Consider the following 25983-nt stretch of genomic DNA (forward strand, 5'->3'; position numbering starts at 1 on the left):
TGTATTGAAGCAGAATTTATGGAACAAAGTCAAAAGTGTCCTGGGAACTTGATTTACCAGATCTACGTCCCAGTGCAACATCTTACTGGGTAGAAGGAGATACGTAACTTCCTCTCATTCATGATCCTTTCTTGTCTTTTTTGGGTACCTAACTTTCTTGAATTAATGGCTGGGCATTACAGTACTCAAGGGAGTTTTATAAAAATGAGCGTTTTTAGATTATACACCTATATAGACAAGTGATACGGAATGGCAGAAGACCAGAGACTAGGCAAAAGTGCCACTGAAGCTGAATCAAAAGTAAATATTTAATCTTACAATTAACTTCCATATCTGCACTGCTCTCTTCCCCACCACTCTATAACACTAGTAACTTCTATAAGCACAGAGACAACATTTTGCTCACCACAGTGTACATAACACCTACTAAAAGCTCTACTTCATAATAGGTACTTAATATTTTTTAACTGATCTCTTAGTGACCATGATAAAATAAAAATTGCTTTACATCTTAGATCTAAAAAAATTTGCCTATGCCTTTCTGCCCACCCTTCCAACAGGGACAATCCTTTCAACTTTGAAGAAGTTTTAGAACTAACTATATTTCATCTTTTTCATTTTACAGATGTATTTAGGCCATGGCAAGTAAATAAGGTTTATATGAGATCAAAGAGCCAGTATTAGAAATGACTCTCTGGGTTTTCAGTATGTTTTAACCACAATTTACCCTAAATACCAGGATCACAAATTACATTTGAGGGATTCTAAGCCAATACAGGCAGTCCTTACTTCTGAATAAAACTTGTTGCTAAAAGCATGAATAATAGACTTACATTAAGAGCAGTCTTTGTCCTTAGGAAGTTAAGAAATATACAATCAATCATTGTATGAGTCATTTTAGAAACAGTATTTGATGAAACATTTTAAGCATTGGTACACACTTTTAAACTTTTTAATCACAGTTCATTGTTAACTGCTGCCTTAAGTCCAGTTAGTGTATGGTTAAGAGTCTTTTTTTCTAAATTGAGATATAATGGTATATTAGTTTCAGGTACACAAAATGATGATTCAATATTTGTATATATTGCAAAGTGATCACCACAGTAAATTTAGTTTAGATCTGTCCATACATAGTTAACAATTTCTTTTCTTATAATGACAATTTTTAAGCTCTATTCTCTTAGCAATTTCAAATATATAATACAATATTATTAATATAGCCATGCTGTACATTAGCATCCAAAAGACTTGTTTATAAATAACTGGAAGTTTGTACCTTTTGACCCCCTTCACCCATTTTGAACACCCCTCCAGCCCCTATGAAGTGTGAGATGTGAGATGGTATCTCATTGTGATTTTGATTTGCATTTCCCTGATAACTAGTGATGTTGAACATCTTTTCAAGTACCTGTTGACCGTATGTGTGTCTTCTTTTGAAAAATGTCTATTCAGTTCCTTGAATAAGATTTTTTGCTATTGAGTTGTTTATATATTTTGGATATTAAGCCCTTACATTTGCATACTTTTACCCACTCAGTAGGTTGCCTTTTTATTTTCTTGATGGTTTCCATTGCTGCGCATAAACTTTTTAGTTTGGTGTAATCCCACTTGTATATCTTTCCTTTTATTGCCTTTGCTTTTGGTGTTCAAATCCAAAAAAATCATTGCCAGAACTGATGTCAAGGAGCTTACCATTTATGTTTTCTTCTAGGAGTTTTATGGTTTCATGTCTTATGTCCAACTTTTTAGTCCACTTTTAATTAGTTTTTGTATGTATGGTGTAAGATGGTGGTCCAATTTCATTCTTTTACGTGAGCTCTCCAATTTTCCTAATACCAATTATTGAAGAATGTCCTCTCCCCATTGCATATTCTTGGTTTCTTTGTTATAAATTAATCAACCATATATGGGTTTACTTCTGGGCTGTCCATTCTGTGCCACTGATCTATGCATCTGTTTTTCTGTCAATACCAGCTTTAATTACTAAAGCTTTGTAATATAGTTTCAAATCAGGAAACATGATACCTCCAATTTATTCCTCTTGATCAAGATTGCTTTAGCTGTTCAAGGTCTTTTGTGATTCTATACACATTTTAGGATTGTGTGTGCTATTTCTGTGACAATGCCCTGGAAATTTTGATGGAGATTGCATTCAATCTGTAGATTGCTTGGAGTAGTATGGATTTTAACAATATTAATTCTTACAGTCCATGAACACAGAATATCTTTCCATTTATTTCTCTTCCTCAGTTTCTTTCATCAGTGTCTTACAGTTTTCAGTGTACAGGTTTTTCACCTCCTTGGTAAAACTTATACCTCATTATTTTATTCTTTTTGATGCAATTGTAAATAGGATTGCTTTCTTAAATTCTCTGATAGTTTTGTTATTAGTTCCTAGAAACAAGATTTTCATATGTTGATTTTATATCTCTTAATTTACTGAATTTGATTATTAGTTCTAATTTAACATTAACAAAAGATAGAAATCACATGATTGTCTCAATAGATGCAGAAAAAACATTTGACAAAATTCCATATCTATAATAAAACTCAACAAAGTTGGTATAGAAGGAGTACACCTCAACATAATAAAGGCCATATAAGACAAGCCCACAGCTAACATCATGCTCAATGGTGAAAAGCTTGAATTTATCCATTTCTTTTAGGCTGTCCTACTTAATTATTTTTTTATGATCCTTATACTTCTGTGGTACCAATTGTGACTTCTCTTTCATTTCTTATTTTATTTGATTCCTCCTGTTTTGTTGGGAACTCTAGCTAAAGGTATGTCAGTTTTGTTTATCTTTTTATTTTAGCCTTTATTTCCTGAATTTCTTCTTTTTCCTTCCTTCTACTAACTTTGGGCTTTTTGTTTGTTTTTCCTTTCCTAGTTCCTTGAGGTATAAAGTTAAGCTGATTGTGGTTTTTCCTGTTTCTCCATGTAGGCATTTGTTCCTAGGAATTTTCACCGTTGAAACTGCAGTTACTGGATCACATAACTTCTGGTATTTTTAACCCATTGTTTGTTCAATAGCATGTTTGTTAACCTCCACATTTGTGTGAATTTTCCAATTTTGTTCTTGTTTAATCTCTAGTTTCTTACCCTTGTGGTCAGAAAAATGATTGACATGATTTCAATCTTCTTAAATTTTTAAGATTTGTTTTATGGCCTAACAGATTATCTATCCTGGAGAATGTTCCATGTGCACCTAAAAAGAATGTGTATTCTGTTGCTTTTGGATGGAATGGTCAGTATGTCTGTTAAGTCCATCTGATCTAATGTGTTGTTTAAGGCCAGTGTTTCCTTACTGAGTTGCTGACTGAATGATCTACCCATTGGTGAAAGTGAGGTATTAAAGTCCCCTAGTATTGTTGTCTTGCAAGCTGTTTCTCCCTTCAGTTCTGTTCACATTTGCTTTATAGGTTTATGTACTCCTATGTTGAGTGCATAAATATTTATAAATGTTCTATTCTCTTGGTGGATTGAACCTTTTATTATAGAATGACCATCTTTGTCTTTTATTACAGTCTTTGTGTTAAAGTCTGTTCTGACTGATAGAAGTATAGATACCTCAACTTTCTTTTAATTCCATTTGCATGAAATATCTTTTTCCATACCTTCACTTTTAATCTTTGTGTTTCCTTAAATCTGAAGTGAGTCTCTTATAGACAGCATGTAGATAGGTATGTATCTATGCCATTTTGGTCATTGTTCTTTGCCTCTTTTGTAGTTCCTCTTCCTTTTCTTCTCTTATCTGTGATTTCATCATTTTCTATAGTGGTATGCTTATATTCCTTTCGTTTTTGCTTTGTGGTTGCCATAAGGTTTGCATTTAACAACTTATAATGAATTCATACTTAGGTTACACACTTATTCCCCACCCCCATGTTTATATTTTTAGTGTCACAATTTACATCTTTATGTGTCCCTTATCAAAATTATTTTAATTAATGCTATTTTTACTACTTTTGTCTTTTAATCTGCATTACCTTTAAAAGTGATTAATCTACCTCTACAGCTCTGTAACTCTGAAAGTTACATATTTACCTTTACCAGTGAGATTTATACTTCCACATGTTTTCCTATTATTAATTAGCACATTTTTGTCTCAGTTAAAGAAGTCCCTTAAACATTTCCTGTAAAGCTGATCTAGTGATGATGAACTTCTTCACCTCAGACTTTGCTTATCTGGAAAACTTTCTTTCTCCTTACTTTCTGAATGACAGCTTTGCTGGGTACAGTATTCTTGTTTGGAGGTTTTTTTTGTTGTTGTTGTTGTTTTTTCTTTCAGCACTTTGTGTATATCATGCTACTCCCTTCTGGCCAGAAAACTGCTGATTGTCCTGTGGGGGTTTTCTTGTATGTAACAAGTTGGGTTTCTTTGCTGCTCTGATTGGATGAGTTCCACTGCCAAGTCTTCCAGTTCATTGATCCTTTCTTTTGCTTCATGAAGTCTGTTGTACTACTCTAGTATATTTTTCAGTTAAGTTACTGTATTCTTCAACCTGTGATTCTATTTGGTACTTTCTTATATTTTCCTCCTCTTTGTTGAAGTTCTCACTTTGTTTATTCATTCTTCTGCTGTGCTGTGTGAGCATCTTTATGATCATTACTTTTAATTCTTTATCAAGTAAACCACTTTCTTCCATTTCAATAAGATCTCTTTCTGAAGTTTTATCTTGTTCTTTATTTGGGGATATATTCCTCTGTTTCTTCATTTTTCTTGACTGTTTTAATTTCTCTGCATTAAGTTAAAGCCACTTCTCCCAGTCTTAAAGGAGTGGCCTTGTACAGGAGATGAGGATTATCATTTAACTCTGCCCTAGCTCTTGGTCATCTAACCTTTGTGATTGTCCAAGCAGCCTATTTTATTTTTAGTGGCTCCCAGTATTTGAGGTTGTACCATGATCTCTCAAGTGTCCCAAAGGGGAGGATCTCAGTCAGCACCTAGATTCAGGCAGATTGGAAGCCAGACTCTCAGGTAGCAACTTTAAGCATATAGTCCTCTGCGAACACAAATGTTAAGTCACTCTGGCCACCAGAACAAAGTGACCTAGAAGTGACCCTCTGGAAGCTGCAGAAATTGGGGCGACAGAGAAGTATACAGTCTCCTTTCTGGGAAATAACGGTGACTTGGTATGAGGCAGAGGGTAAACAAAGAAAGTACCCATTGGTCTCTGTCCCCAGAGAGTATCTCAGTAAGTTGCTAGATTAATGCCAGACCAGAAGCCTGCCCATCAGGCCGAAGCTCCAAGACAGGCAAGTAGGCCTTTTTCACAGAAAGACCAAGGTTGTGTTTCAGTCTGCTTTTTGTGCTGTATCCTGGTGGTGCCAGCTACCACCAGATGTCTGATGATTGCCAACCCATGGGACCCAGGAATGCAGGCCCCACTGGCCACAATACTCAGATGATCTAGATGGGTTGCAGTTCCAAAAATTGGGGCAACAGACAGGGGTACAAGCTCTTTTCCAGTCATTACTGGCAGCCTGGAGTGAGATGGAGAGGAGAGTTAGTACCCACTGATCATTGCTGGAGAGTATTTCAATATCCTTCTAGCTGTGTGTTGAATTAGATGCCTGCATTTCAGGCTAGTGCTTTAAGGTAAGCAAATCAATCTTTTTCACAGAAATTCCAGGCACCCTGCAGCCAGCTGCCTCTATGCTGGGTTGGGTGGGTGGTCTGTGTATAAGAGGCCCCATAAAAACCGTTTCTCAGTTCACTATAGCTTTGTGTGTTTTGTGGACACAAGCCTCAATGCCTTTCTGTCCAACTTGTTTTGGGGGCCTATCTCTCAGGTACAGATCTTGGGTGCACTAATGTGGGGTTCAAACCCATTGTTCCTCAGGTAGAATGTTGGGATTTTGAAGAGTCCTTGAATGCAGGTTGCCATGCAGGTTATGGTGAAATGATGTCTCAGCTCTTCTGCCTGCTTTGATCTGGGTGTTTTTTTCTCGTTTGCCTAATAGGTAGCAGTAGCTCAACTAGTTTTGGTTTTTCTTCCAAAGGAAATTTGTGTATATGTAGTTGTGGATTCAGTGTGTCTGTGCAAGGAGGTGAAGTCGAGATCTTCCTGCATCACCATCTTGAACTGTAACCTCCTGAAAATTCTTTCTTTGTCTCAGTTGGGTTAATTGGAGACTAAAGTTTCTTTTGTAAGCCCTTTGGGTTTTTTTTCAATTAGATATTTTCTTGAAAATATGGGCCAAGATTCAGTGAGTCTTGATGTAAAAATGCATGAACATTACTATTTGGGTATAAATGGAATGGATGTAAATAGAATAATGCCAATGAATAAGTAATAAGTAAAAATCCATTGGGTTGTCATTGTATTATATGTAAGTCAAAGTCTACTAGGTCAAATGTAGTTTTTTGGTGTACCCAAGAGAGTACCAATTGGCTTGTCATTGGAGGAAAGGAATGAAGCAGGCTCTAATATTTTGGATTTTCAGTGCTATATCTATCTTAGGAATCAAATAGTACATTATTGACAATTTGTACTTTTTTCTGCAATGTTTATTTCAATCTCTTTTCTTGATTTCATTTGTTATGACTTGGGACAATTTAAAATTACCTGTACATGGAAAGGTCAGTATTTGTCCTTAAAGTTGTAGGAAAAATTCTGTAAGAAAAAGGTCAGAACTCTATATTGTAAATGACAAATTTTTCAAAGTATTATTTCCTGAAAGAAATGTGAAACAGGATTAGAATTTGTCATTTGGAAGTAAAATGTTAAATGAGTATGTGCAGCACAATAAAAGAGAAATATTAAATATCAGAACTGAAGAAGAAAGTAACAAGATGTGGTCACTGGAGTGTGACGCTCAAATCAGAATTCAAATGCAATTGAAGATGAATATACTTCTGTCTAGAGCTTTGCTAGACAGACTATTAGCCCCTGGCCACATGTAGCTATTAAGCACTTGAAATGTGTCTTGTCTGAGTTGAGATTTATTGTAAGTATAAAATATACAACCAGCTTTTGATGACTTAGCATGAAAAAAGGAATATAAAATATATTACTACTAATAATTTTATGTGAACTCTTACATTTAGATAATAGTTTGGATATATTTGGTTAAATGAAATATATTATTAAACTAATTTACCCTATTTCTTTTTACTTTTTAATGTAGCTTCTAAAAAACTTAAAATTACATATGTGGCTCACAGTTTATTTCTGTTGAAAAACACTGATCTATAGTGATCAAATCTAGACTTCAGAAATCAAAAGGTGATGTATTTTTGAAAATTAAATTACAGTGCATTCAATAACAAACCCATCAAGACAGGAAGCATAGTTACAAACAAATCTTGATTAATACCATTGTGAAAGCTAGTAAAAAAGCTAGTACATGGTACACTAATTCTTTTGAGGAGATATTAAAGCTAAAATCAGAAGTTTTAGAGGAAGGAAGTACATTTCTTTGTAGATGCTTTAGATACTTTAGAAAGTAAACAGTTCTCAAGCTTCATGTCTCAGGTCCCCTTTACGTTCTTACATTCCTTGCGGTATGTAGTTCTTCCATTTATCTGTATTACATCTATCAAATTTGATTAATATAGATGTTAAGCTATATAATAATTCCCCTCTTAGAGCTGCTATTTCAAAGTACCACAGATTAGGTAATTAAATAACAGAATTTTGTTTTCTCACAGTTCTGGAGGCTGGGAGTCTGGGATCAAGGTGTTCGCACGGTTCATTTCTTCTGAACTTCCTCTCCTTGGCTTCAATGGCTCTCTCTCCGTGCGTCATCATACGGTCTTCCCTCTGCATCCACCAGTCATACTGGATTGGGACCCTCCCTAATGACCTCTTTTGAACTTAATTACTCTGTTAAAGGTTCTGTCTCCAAATACAGCCACATTCTGTGGTACTGGGAGTTAGGACTTCAGTGCATGAATTTTAGGGGCTACAACTCAGCCAATAAAAGTGTCCTTCACTAAGATTTTAACAGTTAACATGTCACATTTATTTTTTCTGTTTCTCCACCTCTTCTTTTTGCTGAAATACAGGAATGAGTTGCATGAGCCATGTCTTTTTATACCCAATGCCTCACATATATGCTAAAAATTAAGGCATTGTCGTATGTAACCACAATACAAGAAATTTAACATTGATGTAACACTTATCTAATACAGAGTCCATATTCAAATTTTATAAATTGCTCAAATAATATACTTCACAGGAATTTTTTTTCCTGATTTGGGATCCAAGCCCATGTCACATACTACCTTTTATTTTGCTGTCACTTTAGTTTCCTTTAATTTGGAGCATCCAGTTACCCAGCCTTTATGACAGTGACTTTATTTTGTACCTTTTATAGTCTGTCTCCAGTAATTCCTCAAGATCAGATTTAGTGTTGCATTTTTGCCAGAAATACTACGTAAATGGTACTTCCTTTCAAGTTATCACATTCGGAGGAAGTTGAAGGCAGATTTTCCCACTGTTGTGGTGTTAAATCTAATTATGTGGTGTCTACCAGTTATCATGTTCCCATTTGAATTAATAAGTACTTGTTTGAAGGTCAAAGTAATCCTTTTACAGGGTTTAGTAGATTCTGTCATTTCCCTATTCCTTTTCTCCCTATAGAGGCTTTCTGTCTGTCACATTTAAAATAATGTGTAAGATCCTTACCACAGTCTGCAAGACCCCTTCAAACTTTGTAATTCACTGTATATAATATTTTTTAAATTGAGACTCAACACACATGCATACATACATACATTTGAAATAAAAATTTCACAAAATAGTACTATTATTACTGTATAAAACATACTTCAGTACTCCATTCCATACTATTTTTAAGGAAATAAAGTAAAAAATTATCTTCTTGATCTACTAAAATTGATTTTGCAACCTTTCTTGGGACCCACTGTTTAAAAAATACTGCCCTCTAGTACTAATGGTCTCTCATTTTCTGCCACTTTTTTCCCTAGCTCACTTTAACCACACTGGGCTTCATGCTATTTCTCATACTTTCTCATGCTTTTCCTCTAGAGCCTTTCCATTTGCTATTTTCTACCTGAACTGTCCTACTTTTTCTCTCGTTTGTCCCCTTAATTATTCAGAGCTCTGTTTACATTGCCTTCCATCTCTTACCAAACTGTGTGAAACACAACTGCTTTATCTATTCACCTGCTTTGTTTATATCATAGCACTTTTGATTTCCTGATATGTTTTATTGTCTGGTGTATTTGTATGTATCCTTCATTGGAATAGTCACTGAAGCTTGATATTATTTAGGATATAATTTAAGATCCAATTTGACATTTTCAGAAATGAGAAAATTATTTTCTTCTAAAGGTATTTTCCTTTTTACAACTTTTAGTGAAGGAAAATAAATGCATTACCCAGCTGCATTTTATACACTTAAAGAGCTGGTATCTTCCTAGGCTCTATCTCTAGTCAATATTAAAACATCTAATTATATAGTTAATTTTTTGAATGGCTATTCAAGTGACTATGCAACTCAGAATTTTATAAGACTTCTTTTCCATTTTCAACCATCGATTTTAGACATGCCATACATGCACATCTGATAAACACAATTTAATTGACCAAATCTAATATATACATATTTCATAGTATGTGGGCTACAATATCTGAAATAGTGTCTGTCCAGGGACATACTCTGATAATTGCTTAAGAACTGCTAATAAAATGGGCTTTGGGAGAGCATGCAGTAGTGGTCATAAAGAACAGGTTTGAAACCATATCTGACCTTAAATCCGAGCTACCATTTATTCTTAGCTTCTTATATCTCTTGACCTCTTGAGTTTGAGGGTAATTATCTCCTCCCACAGACACACCAAATCTATACCTACCTATACAATAATACCTCCTGAAGAACTGAGGGCTGATTGAACAGCTTCTGCATTAACAAAGGGTAAAGAGACCACATAGAGAAGAGCATGAAAGATGCAGACCAGTGAAATGGGAACCCCACATCCAGTGCTGCAAACTGCAGTTTGTAGGGAAACAGAAGCAAAATACACACTTGGAACTGCACAGCAAAGGAAGCCACCAACAAAATGAAAGAGCAACCTAGTGAATGGGAGAAAATATTTGCAAATCATATCTGATAAGCGGTTAATATCCAAAATACACAAACAATTCATGTAACTCAACACCAAAGAACAAATAATCCAATTGAAAAATGAGCAGGGGACAATAGACATTTTTCCAAGGAAGAGATAGAGATGGTCAACAGACACATGAAAAGATGCTCACCATCACTAATCATCAGGGATATGCAAATCAAAACCGTAATGAGATGTCATCTCATACCAGTCAGAATGGCTAGTGTCAAAAAGACAAGAAGTAACTAGTGTTGGCAAGGATGTGGAGAAAGGGGCACCCTGATGCACTATTGGTGGGAGTATAAATTACTGCAGCCACTATGGAAAACATGGCGGTTCCTCAAAAATACTTAAATAAAGAGTTAACATATGACCCAGTAATTCCATTTCTGTTTACCCAAATAAAATTAAAACATTAACAAAAGGAAGGATAAGTTAATTCAGAAAGATGTATGTACCCCTATGTTTATTGCAGCATTATTTACACAGTCTAAGCATCCATGATAGATCAGTGGATAAAGAAAATGTGATATATAGCCACAATGAGATATTATTCAGCCCACAAAAAAAGAATAAAATCTTGCCATTTGTGACAACATGGATGGTCCTAGAAGGTGGTATACTAAGTAAAATAAGTCAGAAAGGAAAAGACAAATACCTTGTGATTTCACTTACATGTGTAATCTAAGGAACCAAAGGTAAAATAGATGCATAAATACAGAGAGTAAACTGATGTGTGTCAGAGGAGGTGGCGGGGAGGGGTAGGTGAAATAGGTGAAGGGAGTAAAGAGATAAAACTTCGAATTATAAAATAAAAATGTTATGGGGATAAAAAATATGGCATAAGGAACATAGTGACACTGTAGTAACTTTGTCGGCAGATGGTAACTACATTTATCCTGGTGAGCATCTCATAATGTATATTGTTGAATCACCATGAATGTGATAATGCATGTCCACTATAAAAAAATTGCAATATACAGAAAAAGCAAAAACATCCTTCTGTGAAGAAACAAGGCAAACAACTTACCTAAGAGATGATCCATATTTTAGAAATGTCAAACGAGGAATTTAAAGTAACTGGTTAATACATTAAAGGCTTTAGAAAAGATGGATAATATACATGAATAAATGTAGAACATTGGCAGATAGAAAATATAAAAAATGAAATGCCAGAAAATGAACAAAGAATGCATTCAACAAACTCATCAGTATATTCAGTATATATGGGGAAAAAATCAATAACCTTAAAGATAGGTTAGTAAAAATTAGCAGAACCAAAACCAAAATGGGGGTGGAGAATTAAAAATAAAAACAAAGCAGAGAAACAAAAACAGTACTATCAAATGATCAAATATACATCTAATTGGAATTCCAGAAGGGACATGGAACATTCATCAAAGTAGACCATTTCTGGTTCATAAAATAAAAAGCTCAGCAAGTTTAAAAGAGTAAGAATGATAAATAGAATTTCATCTGGCCATAACAAGAGTTAAATTAGAAATTAATAACAAAAAAATTTGGACAATTAATTTCTGAATATTTATTCAGAATAACCCATGAGTCACATTGGAACTCGCAAGGGAAGTAGGAAATTTTTATTTGAATGAAAATGAAACGCAGCACATGTAGGATGCAGCTAAAGCAAATATTTAGAGGTAAATTTATAGTAGTATATGTTATAATAGAAAAGAAAAATGTCTTTAATAGTTTAAGCTTCCACCTTAAACTATGCAAAGAAGAGCAAACCAAATCTAAAGCAAGCAGGAAGAAGGAAACAAATATAAAAGCAGGAGTTGGTGAAATTAAAAATCAGATTCAATAAAACCATTGAAACCAAAAGTTAGTGCTTTGAAAATATCAAGATTGATAAATCTATAGCCAAAATAACCAAGATAAAAGAAAACAAATTGCCAATATGAGGAATAAAAATGAGCATATCAGCACAGGTCCAGAAGACACTGAAGTGTAATAATGGACTATTATGAATAACTTTCATATATTTGACAATTTATGAAACATAATTTCTTTGGAAGACAAGCATTAATCACCACAGTTAATTCAAGAAGAAATAGATAACCTCAGTAGTTCTGTATCTATTAAATAAATTGAATTTGTTATAAATCTTCCAACAAAGAAATCTTCATACCTACATTGCCTCACTGGTGTGTTCTACCAACTGAAGAAACAATACCAATTCTATACAAACTGTTAACAGAAAATAGAAAGGAACACCTCCCAATTTATTTTATGAGGCATTACCCTTATGACAAAGACATGCCAAGAAAAGGAAGAAAAAAACAAAAACCAATATCCCTCATGAACATAGACACCAAAATCCTAAGTATTAGTAAACTAAATCCAGCAATAAGTTAAAACGATAAAACATCATGACCAAGTAGAATTTATTCTGGGAATTCAAAGCTGATTCAGCAATCAAATATCAGTGTCATTCAGCATATCAACAGACTAAAGAAGAAAAACATTTACCATCTTAGTAGATACAGAAAAAGAACGTGACAAAATGTAGCATCTGTTTATGATAAAATTGCTCAGCAAACTAGGAATTGAAGGTAACTGCCTCTTTCCTTGAAAAACATAGTTAACATACTTCATGATAAAAAATGGAATGCTTCCCCTTAAGATTGGTAATAGGCAAGGGTGTTTGCCCTTGTTATTCCTAGTCAGCACCATGCTGGAAATCCTACCTGGTGCCCTGGTGCAGTGTGACAAGGAAAAAAGTAGTGAGAGGCATAAATAATCACGGAAACATTCCAATGCTACCACAAGAGAAACCAAACACATTTTAGGTATTACCTTAAAATCAGTGTTGATGTTCAGTTCCTTTATCCACTATCCACTCTTAGCTTATAACCTTTGAATGGAATTACAAGTTTATTTTCTTATCGTGGCCACTGACCAACCTAACTGTTAAACATCTTGCATAATCTTTCTTATTCAGCTGTATGGGATACTTGATTTTAAAATAAAGTATAGGTAGGCTATAATTTACAAAGTAATATGACTGTCACACAGTCTCAATACATAATAAAAAAAAGAACTCTAAATGATTCATTTAAAAGGAATGTTTTCTCTCAGAGTGAACTATTATTTGCATTAATACCATGAGACTAGTTTATCATAATTTGTTATTAAAACTTGCAGAAACTTGATTTTGAGTATTTGAGCATTTGGCTGATGGCCACAGCCTACAGCTTCAAAGCCAACAGTGTAGCATCTTCCAATGGTCTCTTAACTTTCTGTTTTTGCTCTCGTTACACCTTCTTGTGAGTGTGATCCTTTTGCATCCCTCTTACAAGAACCCCTGTTAATACATTGGGTCCATTCAGATAATCCAGGATTATCTCTCCAATTCGAGATGCATAAATTAATCCCATCTACAAAGTCCCCTTTGCCATGTAAGGTAATGTATTCACAAGTTACAGGAGATTAAGACTTGGTCATCTTGTGGGGGTGGGTATTATTCAGCCCACCACAGGTGATATACATACGTATTAATAATCTAACAGTATAATAAATAATTTATTAGGAATAATATACATAATTCTGGCAGTTCTCAGACTTTAAGCAGCTCATATAACCATGAGAATAGGGAAGCTTTTGGAGTAGCTGATGATGGAACTGAATTTTGGAAGATAAGTAAGAATCCATTAGGCAAGAAAGACCAAGAAGAGTCCAGGCAAAATGCTGTGTCAGAACTATGGTAAGAGTGCCCATGTGAGATTGCTGTCTTCCTTAGTAGCAGTACTTTGCCTCCACGGTAATGGGAGGCTGTATGAAGTAAGTGGGAGTGGAAGAGGAGAAACATCTAAGTTGAAGAAGGGGCCCATAACAAAAGACCTACACCCCATCTTACTTTCATGGCTGATCTCCTTTGGGGCTTAGCCCTCCATCTGGTGATTCAGGGCTCTCTGTTCTGTCACCGTGTCCATTCAAGTGTGAGAGGATCAAAAGTCAGTCATTTTATTGTTAATATTCAGTATGTTTAAGACATTTGACTCATGAACATAAATGCATTTTTTATGAGAAAATTACTTTAGCTCACGTTTGTATTTCAATTATTTTCTTCTGTTAAAGCTCTTGAAAACAAGTGAGAATATCAGAGTGAGATGCAGGGAAGAGAGCTGGAGCAGTGTTGGATGCATCAAACTTACTACAAAAGGCCAGTTAGTTGGTGTTGATTTTGAAAATAAACCTCACTTACCTAGTGACTATCAGGAGCAAAGGGAGAGATTAGACTGTGAACACTGTGTACCAGCCGGTTCCCCTTCTGTAGAGACCAAGCATCTGTCCCATCAAAGCCTTATCCCCACGCATTGCTGGGGCACCAGAAATTGGGTTAGCTCTGTCACTGGGTGACCAGCAGCCAGTGCTCACACGGCTGTACCAATAAATCCTCTTGCTCAGGAGCCGTTTCACAGCTTTCCCTGATGGATACACATCAGGTCTCCACCTCTGGTTTTTAACTCAGTTTATTCTCCAGTCTGCTCTAAAACTCATGGAAGAAATTTACTATGTATCAAATATGCATATTTTATGTTTTCAACATTTGATGTGATTTTGTTGGTACTGAGGCATTTTTAACTCTGACAATAACATTTTTAATAGAAAAGATCATGGCAATGTACATCATTAAAGGAAGTACTCCTTCCTGTAGATGGGATTATGAGTCTCAACTTGATGATATTATATTAAAATGAATTCCTTTACCATGAGTATTACAATAAAAATTAATAAATATTCTTGACATTGATACTATAATTAAACTGTACAAAGTAACTTATAAACATCTGAGTTAGAATCGCAGTATTATAAATTTTGTGTGTAGCCTAGAATGAGTTACTCAGGCTTTCCAAGTATGTTCTTTCATGTATTAAATGAAGATAATAACAGCCTTTTGGGCTGTTGAGATTAATATTTATAATATGTCTGGCATATAGAACATACTTATAAATCCTAGTAGCTATCTTTGTTTTTGGTGATTATTACAAGTTAGCATTTGTGAACTCATATTTGTATTCTGTAGTTTAAAAAATAATCTTATAAAATTTCTGCTTTATATCATGCTTTTAAATTAGTTACTAATAGTTGAAAAGTAATATTGCATAGTGGTTAAGAACATAGACTCTGGGTTCAGATCTTAGCTCCACAGCTTATTACCAGACTGACCTTGGGCGAATTACTTAAATGCCCTGTGCTTGACTTTCCTCAGCTTTAAAATGGACAGAACAGTAATACATTTCCCTAGGGGCATTATGAAGAGTTAATCAGATGTATAAAAAGTCTAGAACAGTTGCTGTCATATAGTGCCATGTGTCAGTTGTTGTCATCATCATCACTATTATTAATTTGTTCAGTCAATTATTGTTTTTGTCACTTTTTATTTTAGGTGAATCTTGGAAGCAACCAGTACCTTTTCTCTGTCGTAGTGGATCCTAAAGAAATGCCCTGCTTCTGTCTGCGCCATGATGTTGATGCACTGCTCTGGCAGCCACACTCCAGCAAGCAAGATGATATGTGGGAACACATTGCAACTTTCAATGCTTTAGGTATAAAAGAAGCTCTTTGACAGCATTTTCTATTACATAAAAAAATCGCAGTCATCATTTTTTTAAAAGCTATTTCTTTTTTTTAAAAATTTGAGCTGTCCTAGTTATGTTTGGATTGATTTGTGCTATAATTTGGTTGCTTGAACTATTGTTGGTAAATGATAGTTTTTCTGGAACAGTAAGACTAATTCTGTTTTTATGCTTGAAAAGAAGATGAACACATATTACAGATGAAAGTGTTATCTAACCACTTGAATCATTGTAATCAGTCATTTACTTATTCCAGTTAAGCTCTATGGTATTAAAATATGAACAAGGGATTTGACAATACCCTACATGAAACTTGTATTCAGGTTTCTTTACAGTAATCTTCAAAAATATCATATAATTGCTCTAAGGTAATGCATATTAGGAGATATCTTTCATGGAACTTAAGTACAAAAGAGCCTATTTAATGAAAACACTTAGGGAAAATGGTGGTAAATAGAAATGAAGTTTATTCTGTAAGATAAAGGAGAAGGCTATTTTTTAAACTAGGGCTTCAGAAATTTTAAATAACTATAGACTTAAGCAATAATTGATATTATGTTATACATTAGCATTGTATGGGGAGGTTTTTTTTATATGAATTAGCCACAGTTACTCCTTTATTGAGAGGCAATTTTAAACTGGAAGCTGGGAGTAGAATTAGGCATTTTGATTCCTGTGTATGCACAACCCTAATTGTAAAGATTTGTCAATTATTCCTTACAGTTAGTAATATAATAGGCTTTAAAACTGGTTAGAAAAATCCAAATGGATTTTTATGACCTAAAACACGAAATCTGATTAAGTAATTTAAATGTATAATTTCTAGCTTCTCTACTACAATTTCTGTTTTTTTATTCTCCATATTCTTTTCTCAGCCAAAGGAAAGCTCTGTCATAAAATTTGTATGTGCTTGGATCCTCCATTTTTATCCCCAAATCTCCTGTTATAGAAGAATTCTATGCTTGAGTTTAAGTTAAATCAACATTATATTAGATATGTAGTCTTGAGATACTACATAAACTATTAGTTTTGTCAAGGTGAGCCTGGAGAGCTAATTACAAAATAGTCAGTGTCTACATCCTTTTCACTTTTTCCTCAAATCCTGTTAATATTAAAAAAACAATATTGATCTGCCTGTGCTCAGTGGGTTCCTTTGCTAATTCAGTTTGATGAGATCCCAATGTAATGTTTTATTTTTTAATCTCACATGTTACAACATTGTCCCAATTACCATGTCCCAGTCTGAAAATCCTAATTTACATTTCAGAACATAGATGTCCTTTTAATCTGTAAAGATAATTTTTAAAAAGATAAGATTTTTTTCATAGTTTCATTAGTTTTCAAGGGATTTCTTAATTATACTTTTTAAATTAGATACTTGAATATTCTTTCAAGCCTGTAGAGGTCTACTTTTGGGAACTGAAGTACAAAAATCCTGTTACAGTGTTGGTATGTGTATAAAAATACCACCAACATGAGAGAAATAATAAGAAAATGCATTGTGCGTATTAGTACCTTCAGGGATGGTGTCTGCATTATGTACACACTCCTGAAATAACTTCACAGTGGTATATCCTATAAGCATTTTCCATTTGATAAGGAGAAAAAGATTATGTAATGCCACATGTGTGTCTCATGAACCTAATTATTAAATTGGCATTTAAAGATACATGTTTTTAGTGCTTTTGATTTTAGATTTTTAGTGTGCTAATTTTTCATGAAAATTATATGGAATTACTTTGTGTTTGTCTTGAAGAGATGAAATTAAAGCTCTATTTTTGTACCTTTTGGGAGAAGTTCTTTGTGGCTAATCATTAATGATTCAGAATTTTAGCCATTGTTGAGTATTTTTGGTATGTATTTTATTTAGGCACTTTAATTTGTAATACAGATTGTAAAATACTAAATGTTAAATCAGAATTTTTCCCCTTCTATTTAATATATAGCTTTCCTTTTCTTTGTCTTTCATTTCTTGGTAGGCTACGTCCAAGCATCGAAGAGAGACAAAAAATTTTTTGCCTGTGCTCCAAATTCCTCCTATGCAGCCCTTTGCGAGTGCCTTCGTCGCGTATTCATCTATCGCCAGCCCACCCCCATGTCCACTGTGCTCTACAACAGGAAGGAAGGCAGACAAGTAGGGCAGGTTGCTAAGCAGCAGGTAGCAAGCCTAGAAACCAGTGATCCTATTTTAGGCTTTCAAGCAACAAATGAGAGATTATTTGTCCTCACTACCAAAAACCTCTTTCTAATAAAAGTTAATACAGAGAATTAATTACTCCAACAATGTGGCTCCTAAGTACTGACAACTGTTCAGTGACAGCTGGAAGCCTGGGCAGTTATACTGTAACCTGTTAAGTTTTCATGTGTCAAATAAAATTATCTTGTATAAATTCTTTATTTTCTAAAGGATATTGGAATATATATAAGGGATTATGATTCTATAAAAACTATGGAATGAAGCTGCAAATTTAGAGAAAATTGACTTCTGTAAAAATTGTAAAGATATCATTAGCAAGTATATTTTTTAAAAACAGGCCAGAATTTCATCTTTTATATGACAGATGTACAATTCAGTGTTTAAAAATAAAAATATTTATCATGTACTCTGTTCATTGACATAGTTTTCTTCATTCATACCTATAGAACATGTAGGATAACAGCTAAAGTGTTAATTCTTGTAAATACTTATTTAAATGGACTGAATAGCTGAGGTAGAGGGGGAAATACAGCCAGGGCAATATTGTTCAAGTTTGCTGAGAGGCCTTAATTATTTTCTCAAGTTAAGCATAGCTGTATTTAACTTTCATAAATTTGCTCCTCCACAGACAAAGAGAGATCATTAGGTTACACAAAGTGTAGCTTGTATCCATTTCTGCAAAACAAACCATCTAAAACTCAGTGGTTTAAAACAAGGATATTTTATGATTTTTCATGATTTAATGACTTGGCTGTCTCTTCTCTACATGGCCTTTCATCCTCCAGTAGGCCAGACTGGGCTTATTCCCAAGATAGAGAAAACATTCCCAAGAGGCCAAGCCCTAGCCCACGAAAGCTTATCAAGCCTCTGCTTCCATCACATCAGCTCTGTTTCCATTGAACAAAGCAAGTCACATGGCCATGTCTAGAACCAGTGTGAGAGGTTAATGCACAGGACACAGCAGGAGGGAGGATTCATTGGTCATTAATGTAACAGTCTACCACACAAACTATAAATTGGCCTTGTAGTTCTTATATTTCTATGGTTAAAAAAATGTAATCCTGATTATACATTACATATTTTTTGCCATCAGTGTTAGTTTCTCATATTTCCTTGGAGTTTTTGGTTTGCGTTTACCTGGAAAGTTATTTACTTTTTATACCATTTTTAGGTGTACTGCTTATAAAACCTCATGTTGGTTTTTATATTTTAATAAGGAAGTTGAGACCTTAACAAGGCAGAAAGGAGGAGGAAAGGGGTATAACATAGAAAGTACTTGTTCCTAACATCTCTCTCTGCCTATCTAGGCCAGTGTTTGGCTGAATTAGTAAAAGGAGAAGCAAGTTTGAGGGTCAGAAAAGGAGGAGAAAAGATGGGGCTTGTATACATGTTCTACAGTACGTCAGAGAGAATAGGATTCTTGATAAAAAGTTGGGGGAAGTCCTGAGAACTGGTAACAGCTGGAGTCCAAATAGTACTCTACTAAATGTTAGGAAAGAGATTAGATATCAAGCATCTTGAGGTCATGAACTTAAGGGGGAAAAAGTCATAAAATGGTGATATTTTCAGAACTTTTTACTATCATTGTAAAACAATGAAAAAGACTAAATGGTGAACTGTTAAAAATCTTACTATGTGACAGTAGATTTAAATTTTCTTTATAATTTTCCCCAAAGATCATATATACCCTTTTAGGGAATTTAAGAAAAATAATGGAATAATGTGGTGCTTAATTAACCATATTACTATGTATACATGCAATTTCCAGATAGCAATCAGTTTTCTTTCCTTTATACATGTGATTTTTAACACAATGTTTAACTGAAAACTATCAGGCTAATTAAGTCCTAAGCATTGTTGCATATTCATCTATGTTGAGAACAATAGGTCTAGAGCAGTGATTCCAAGCTTTTCTTGCAATGTTGCAAGGATTCCAAATTGAATTAAACTTAAACAATGTTCCAAACTTTAAAAAATAATGAACACATTTAAATGATGTATATACTACAACTACTGTGAATGTAGTACCTTGTATTTCTGTTGATTTTTATAATAAATTATAAATGGGAGTTTATATAATATTTATGATAGTAATAAAGTATTGTGTTTTTCCTAGTTAATTTAACAACATTCATTATTTCAACATTTAGTAAGCATCAGTTACATATCACAACATGATGCTTTCAGTGTTAAGTGTAGTGCAGTGACAAGGATAAAGACAGAATCTACATTCTAGGTAAAATTTTTCTTCTGGTTGGGAAAAAACATGGGAGGGGTAGGTAGAGTGGTTGTTCTATTAGAAGTTTTATCAAGTATGGAATCCATCAAGAGGCAGGCAGAAGAGTTGCCAGTGGGGAGGGTTAGAAAGAAGATAAAAGAGTTCAAGAAATTAAGAATGGTTAATGATGTATAACTATCACATTTCCGCATAGGTGGACAATTATAAGAAGTCACCAGTGCACAGACATTTCTAACATTTTATTAGTGATTATAGAGATAAAACAAATGATAAGTTTATGTATGGCAAAAAATATAATGAGAAATAAAACGTAATAATCACTGATGATTACTGGAAGAATATTTAATTACTGCTTAGTACTAAGGATGTCTTACTGAACAAGTAGTAGGAGTTAAACTAGTAAAAACAAGGCCTAGTGATGGGGTGTTGGTGTAATCAATAAATGAGAAGTAAGCCCTTCTAAAATAGTATTAAAGAATAATGAGGAAAAATAGCCAATGTGAAAGGTAACCAACCAGATGCCAAGATACATTTCGAAGCAGGAATTAAATGAGGTTACAGTATCATTGCATCAGTAAATAAATAGACATACATTTATTTTTTATTTACTTATTAGAATAAAATATTTATAATCTCAAGGTTGAGAAGGTTTAAGATCCAGAAAGCAAAAACATGAAAAGATTAATGGATCTGATCATTACAAAAAGTAAAATTTCTTTATTACTTGGTTCTATAAATGGTGATAAAAGCAACACACTGAGACAATATCTGCCAAATCATAATAGATAAGAATTAAAAATCTGGAATATAAAAAGAACTATTACTTAGTAATAAAAACCAAATGACACAATAAAAAAGCAGTCAAAAATAACAGTTGTTTCATAGAATAAAAAAGATGACCAATAAACTTTTTAAGAAATGCTCAGTCTCCCAGGTAATCAGAGAGATTGGTAAAACTTTTAAAGTTTTATAACATTGAATTTTGGCCAGGGTATAGAAAAATGGGAACTCTTCTATGCTGCTGGTGGGAGTGTCAATAGGTAGTGAAGGACACTAAGTGATATGTATTCAAATAACTGCATTCTCTATAATTCCAACAATACTAGAAAAACACACAACTTGTGCACAGTGATAAATACAAGAATATACATTGTGCCAATGTTTATAATAATTTGGCAGAATCTAAATGTTCATCGGGAATAACTAAATGGCAGTATTTTTATATTACAATACTATATATTAGTATTTATAAGGAGCTTTAGGTTAAGTCCCTCTTTATGGGCCTGAAAATCCCCTGATAATCATTATGTAGGTAATACTTTTTCCCTTTTGCATAGGAGAAAAATGGAGTTAGATTGAAACACATTAGCAATTCGCATGAATATTTGTGTGCTGTTTTCTAGATGAATAGATACACCTATGAGAAGTCTTTTTCATAAAAACATGTTTTTCTGCTGTTTAATATATATATTAAAAAATAAGAGGGGAATAACCCTTTTTCCCAAGGAAATTAAGATTGAATATTGCCTCGGTTCCTGAGTTCCTGCCATGGGAGGTAAAGAAAGAGCCAACCCCTTTGCTTTGAATAAGCATTATGGGTTTAAAAGCAGGCAAGCCATGTTCAAAAAAGGTTACAGCCATGTCTCCTGAGATTCTGTTCCACCTGCCTTTTCCTCCAGGAGACTAGCCCATGCATGTGTTACAGCTATGTGTCAGAATGCAGGAGGGCAAGATCAATTTCACAACATTTTTCAAGTTTCTGCTTGTGTCATTTTCTGATACATTGGTCAAAGCAAATTACATAGCTTATCCCAAGAGTCAGAGTGGAGTGCCCTGCCAAGTTACATGGCAAAGGACATGGATATGGGGATGGTGAAGAATTGGAAGCATTTTTCAAATCTATCCCATGCACCCCTACTGTGTCCCAGCAATATCATAGATCCCTAGCCCTCCCTCTTCCCCAACTTTGTTGCACACAGAATATACTTAAACGGTATATCAAAGCAAAAAAATGGGGCTGCTCTTGGCTAGATGTGACTGGCTATCCAAGGACTAGGGAACTAAATATCTAGACAACTGGTAACCTATTTGCAGCGCAATGTAAAGTCTTATGAAGTATGTGCATACATTGAAACTCTCATTTATAGTTAAGTGATAAACTCAATTTTCAAAAAATAGAAATTAGTAAAAATTTTAATATAGAAAAATGTAATGTGCCATTTATTATCATTTCAGATGTATGCATATACTTGTCATTGCATCCGCTTTTTATTTTGAGGCATAATTTACACATAGCTATACCCATTTAACATATATTTGGATCTGTTTTAATATATTTCGATATATATTAAGCTTCATATGTAATAATAGATCACATATATGTATTTTCCTGTACATGTATACAAAATCACTGCTATATAAGCTGGAGTGGCTATATTAATGTCACAGTTTCAGAGCAAAGAATAATGTCAGCGATAAGGAAGGCCATTTCATGATAATACAGGATAATACAGTCCCTTACTCAAGAGAACATTACAATTCTAAATGTTTATAGCTCTAATAAAGCTTCAAGATACACAAAGACTGATAAAATTAAGAATAAATAAGTAAAAGGTTTGAATACCCTTCTTTCAGTTGATAAAACAAGTAGAAAATCAGCAAGGATATAGAAAATTCTAACATGCAACCAAGTTGACTGGATTAACATTTATAGAACACACTACCCAACAGCAGCAGAATAACATTCTTCTTAACATTCTAAAGTGCAAACATTGTATTTATCAAGATAGACTATATTCTGGGTTATAAATCTCAATAATTTATTAAGTCAAAAAATATCAAGTCATACAAAGTATGTCCTCTGAGCCAAGTGAAATTAATAAATCAATAACATCTCTGCAAAGTATTTATATAGTGTGAAATTAACACTTTAAATAACTCATAAGTCAAAATATAAACAGTAATTAGTACTAAAAATGAATGAAAATTAAGAACATACCAATATTTGTATTTAAAGGGAAATATATAGCACTAAGAGCTTTTATTAAAAGATGTCAAATCAATGACCTTTGCTTCCACTTAAGAAATTGGGAAAGAGCAAACAACTTTGTGGCAGAAAAGGAAATAAAGATTAGAGTAGAAATCAATGAATAGGAAGTAAAACAAATGAGGAAAGTTAATGAAACAAAAATTTGCTTCTTTGAAAAGACTGATAGAATTAACCTTCAGCCAAACTGATCAGGAAAAAGGGAAGGTAAATATTACCAATATCAGTGAGAGAGGTGAAATCACTATAAATTCTACAGGTACTTAAAAAGTAGCATGAATATTGTAACAACTTTATCAATAATTTGAATGACTTAGAAAATAATTTGAATGACATTCAAAGCTCAGTCAAGAAGAAATAGATAACTTGAATAGCTTTATATTATTTTTTTAATAGAATTTATACCTTCCCATAAAGACCATATGGTACCACAGGTGAATAATACTAAAATTTTGAAGTAGAAATAATTCTACACAAACTCTTCCAAAAATTGAAGTATAGAGAATATTCCCAATGTATTCCATTAGGTCACCATTACCCTGATAGCGAAACTAGGCAAAGATGTGAGTCAAACTATAAGCCAATATCCTACATGAACATGGATGCAACAATTAACACAAAAGGGGATTAAAGGATAACATAAAGGATATAAAAAAAAAAATGACCAAGTGGAGATTATCTGAGCAATGCAATTTTGGTTTACATTTGAAATGCATCTCAATGAAATCTACCATATCAACAGACTAAAAGAAAAAATAAATATAACTTATCAGTAGACATTTGGAAAGCATTAGATAACATCCAACTTACTTATTAAAAACAACAAACTAGAAGTGAAGGAACTTCCTCAATCTGATGAAGGGCTTCTTACAGAAAACTACACGTAACATCATAATGATGAAAAAATAAGTGCTACCCCCCACCACCAGAATTCCCCCAAGATCAGGGACAGGGCAGGAATGTCTGCTCTCACCATTTCTATTCAACATTGTACTAGAGGTTCTAACCAGTGCAGTCGGGCAAGAAAAATAAATAAAAGACATACTTTTATTGGAAAAGAAGTAAAGGTATTCCTAGGCAACATGATCATTGGAAAATTCTTTGGAATTTATTTAAAATAAAAAACTAGAACTCTGAGCATATCAAAGTTGTAGGAAACAAGTATACAAAATTCAATTGTATTTCTATATACTAGAAACAATCAGAAACATATATAAAAACAATAGTATTTACAATAGCACTGTATTCATGAATTAGAAGAGTTGTTATTGGTAAGCTGTCTCTCCAAATTTATAGATTTAACACAATCCTATCAGGCTTTTGTGTTTTTGTTTCTGGTATGATACAGTATTGCAAAGGACCTAGAATACTAAAATGAACAACAAAAAGGTCTTATGCCACCAGACTTTAGAGGCTTATTATAAAGCCACAGTTATAGACAATGAACAACATGATATTGGCATCAAATTGATTGATAGAAGAGAACAGAGTCCAGATATAGAAGTAGACATATGGATACATCAGGCCACTGGTTTCAGACAAAAATGTGAAGGCTATTTAGTGGAGAAAGGATAATTTTTGGACAGATGGTGCTAGAACACTTAGATACCCATTTTTACCTTTGTGGTAGACAATAATGCTTACCCAAAGTTACCAGGTCCTAATCCCTGCAACTGTAAATGTTACCTTATAAAGAAAAAGGGTCTTTGCAGAAGTGATTAAGGATCTTTATTTACATGGAGAGATTATCCTGGATGCTGTGAAGATGGAGGCAGAGATTGGAGTGATATATCCACAAGCTAAATATGCTAGAAGCCACCAGAAGCTAGAAGAGGCAACAGTGCAGTCAAACCCAGAGTATGTGGAGAGAGTGTGACCCAGCTGGCACCTTGGTTTTGGACTTCTGTCAGAACTATAAGAGAATATGTTTCTGTTGTTTTAAATCACCAAATTTGTGATAATTTGTTACAGCAACCATAGGAAACAGCCTTGTTCCAAAATTAACTTAAAACAGGTCATAGATCTAAATGTAAAACCTGAAACCATGAAACTTCTAGAAGATAACATAAAAGAAAATCTTTGTAACACTGAGCTAAGCAAAGGTTTTTGCATATGACACCAAAAAGTCAGATCCATTGAAAATAAAATTGATAAACTGAACTTCATCAAAGTTAAGAAATTATGTATTTTGGAAAGAAAGTCTTAGGAGAATCAAAGAGAAATTACAGATTGGGAGAAATGTTTGTAAATCACTTCTCTGATCAAGACTAGTATCCAGAATATATAAAGAACCCTCAAAACTTATTAGAAACAAAATCAAATGAATTAAAAATTTCAATCAAGCAAAGTATTGGACACATTATTAATCATTAGGAAATTGAAAAATAAAAGTATAATGAGATACCACTACATAGCTATTGAAATGCAGGTCAAGTTCAAAACTGACTATACCAAGTGTTGCCAAGGATGTGGAGCAACTGAAATTCTCATACACTGTTGCTGGAAACAACAAAATGGTTGAACCACTTTGTAAAATAGTTCACCAATTTTCTAAAATGTTATACATCTGCCATATGACCCAGCCATTACACTTACCCATTCTCTAATGTAAGAAAAATGAAAGTATATACCATGCAAAGACTTGTACATAGCAGCATTATTTGTAGCCAAACTGGAGAACAACCTAAATGTCTATCAACAGGTTAATGGATAAATCTAATGTGATGTATCTATGCAATGGACAGTTACTCGGCAATAAAAAGTAATAAACTATTGATACAATCAGCATGAATGAATCACAAAATAATTATGCTGAAAGA

The 25983-nt window shown here is 33.7% G+C and overlaps 1 protein-coding gene across 3 annotated transcripts in view; it reads left to right on the forward strand.

The window, feature by feature from the left end:
• NUDCD1 (NudC domain containing 1) overlaps nucleotides 1-18504 on the forward strand; it is a 73530-nt gene extending 55026 nt beyond the window's left edge. For all 3 annotated transcript variants that reach the window (XM_036876254.2, XM_036876251.2, XM_036876252.2), the window contains 2 exons: nucleotides 15493-15652; nucleotides 17662-18504. In XM_036876254.2, coding sequence (XP_036732149.2) covers nucleotides 15493-15652; nucleotides 17662-17954 — 453 coding nt within the window. In that variant the 3' untranslated portion in view covers nucleotides 17955-18504. The remainder of the gene's footprint in view (nucleotides 1-15492; nucleotides 15653-17661) is intronic.
• The last annotated feature ends 7479 nt before the right edge of the window (nucleotides 18505-25983 follow it).

The sequence above is a fragment of the Manis pentadactyla genome, chromosome 3, assembly GCF_030020395.1.
Source record: "Manis pentadactyla isolate mManPen7 chromosome 3, mManPen7.hap1, whole genome shotgun sequence".
Taxonomy (NCBI): Eukaryota; Metazoa; Chordata; class Mammalia; order Pholidota; family Manidae; genus Manis; species Manis pentadactyla.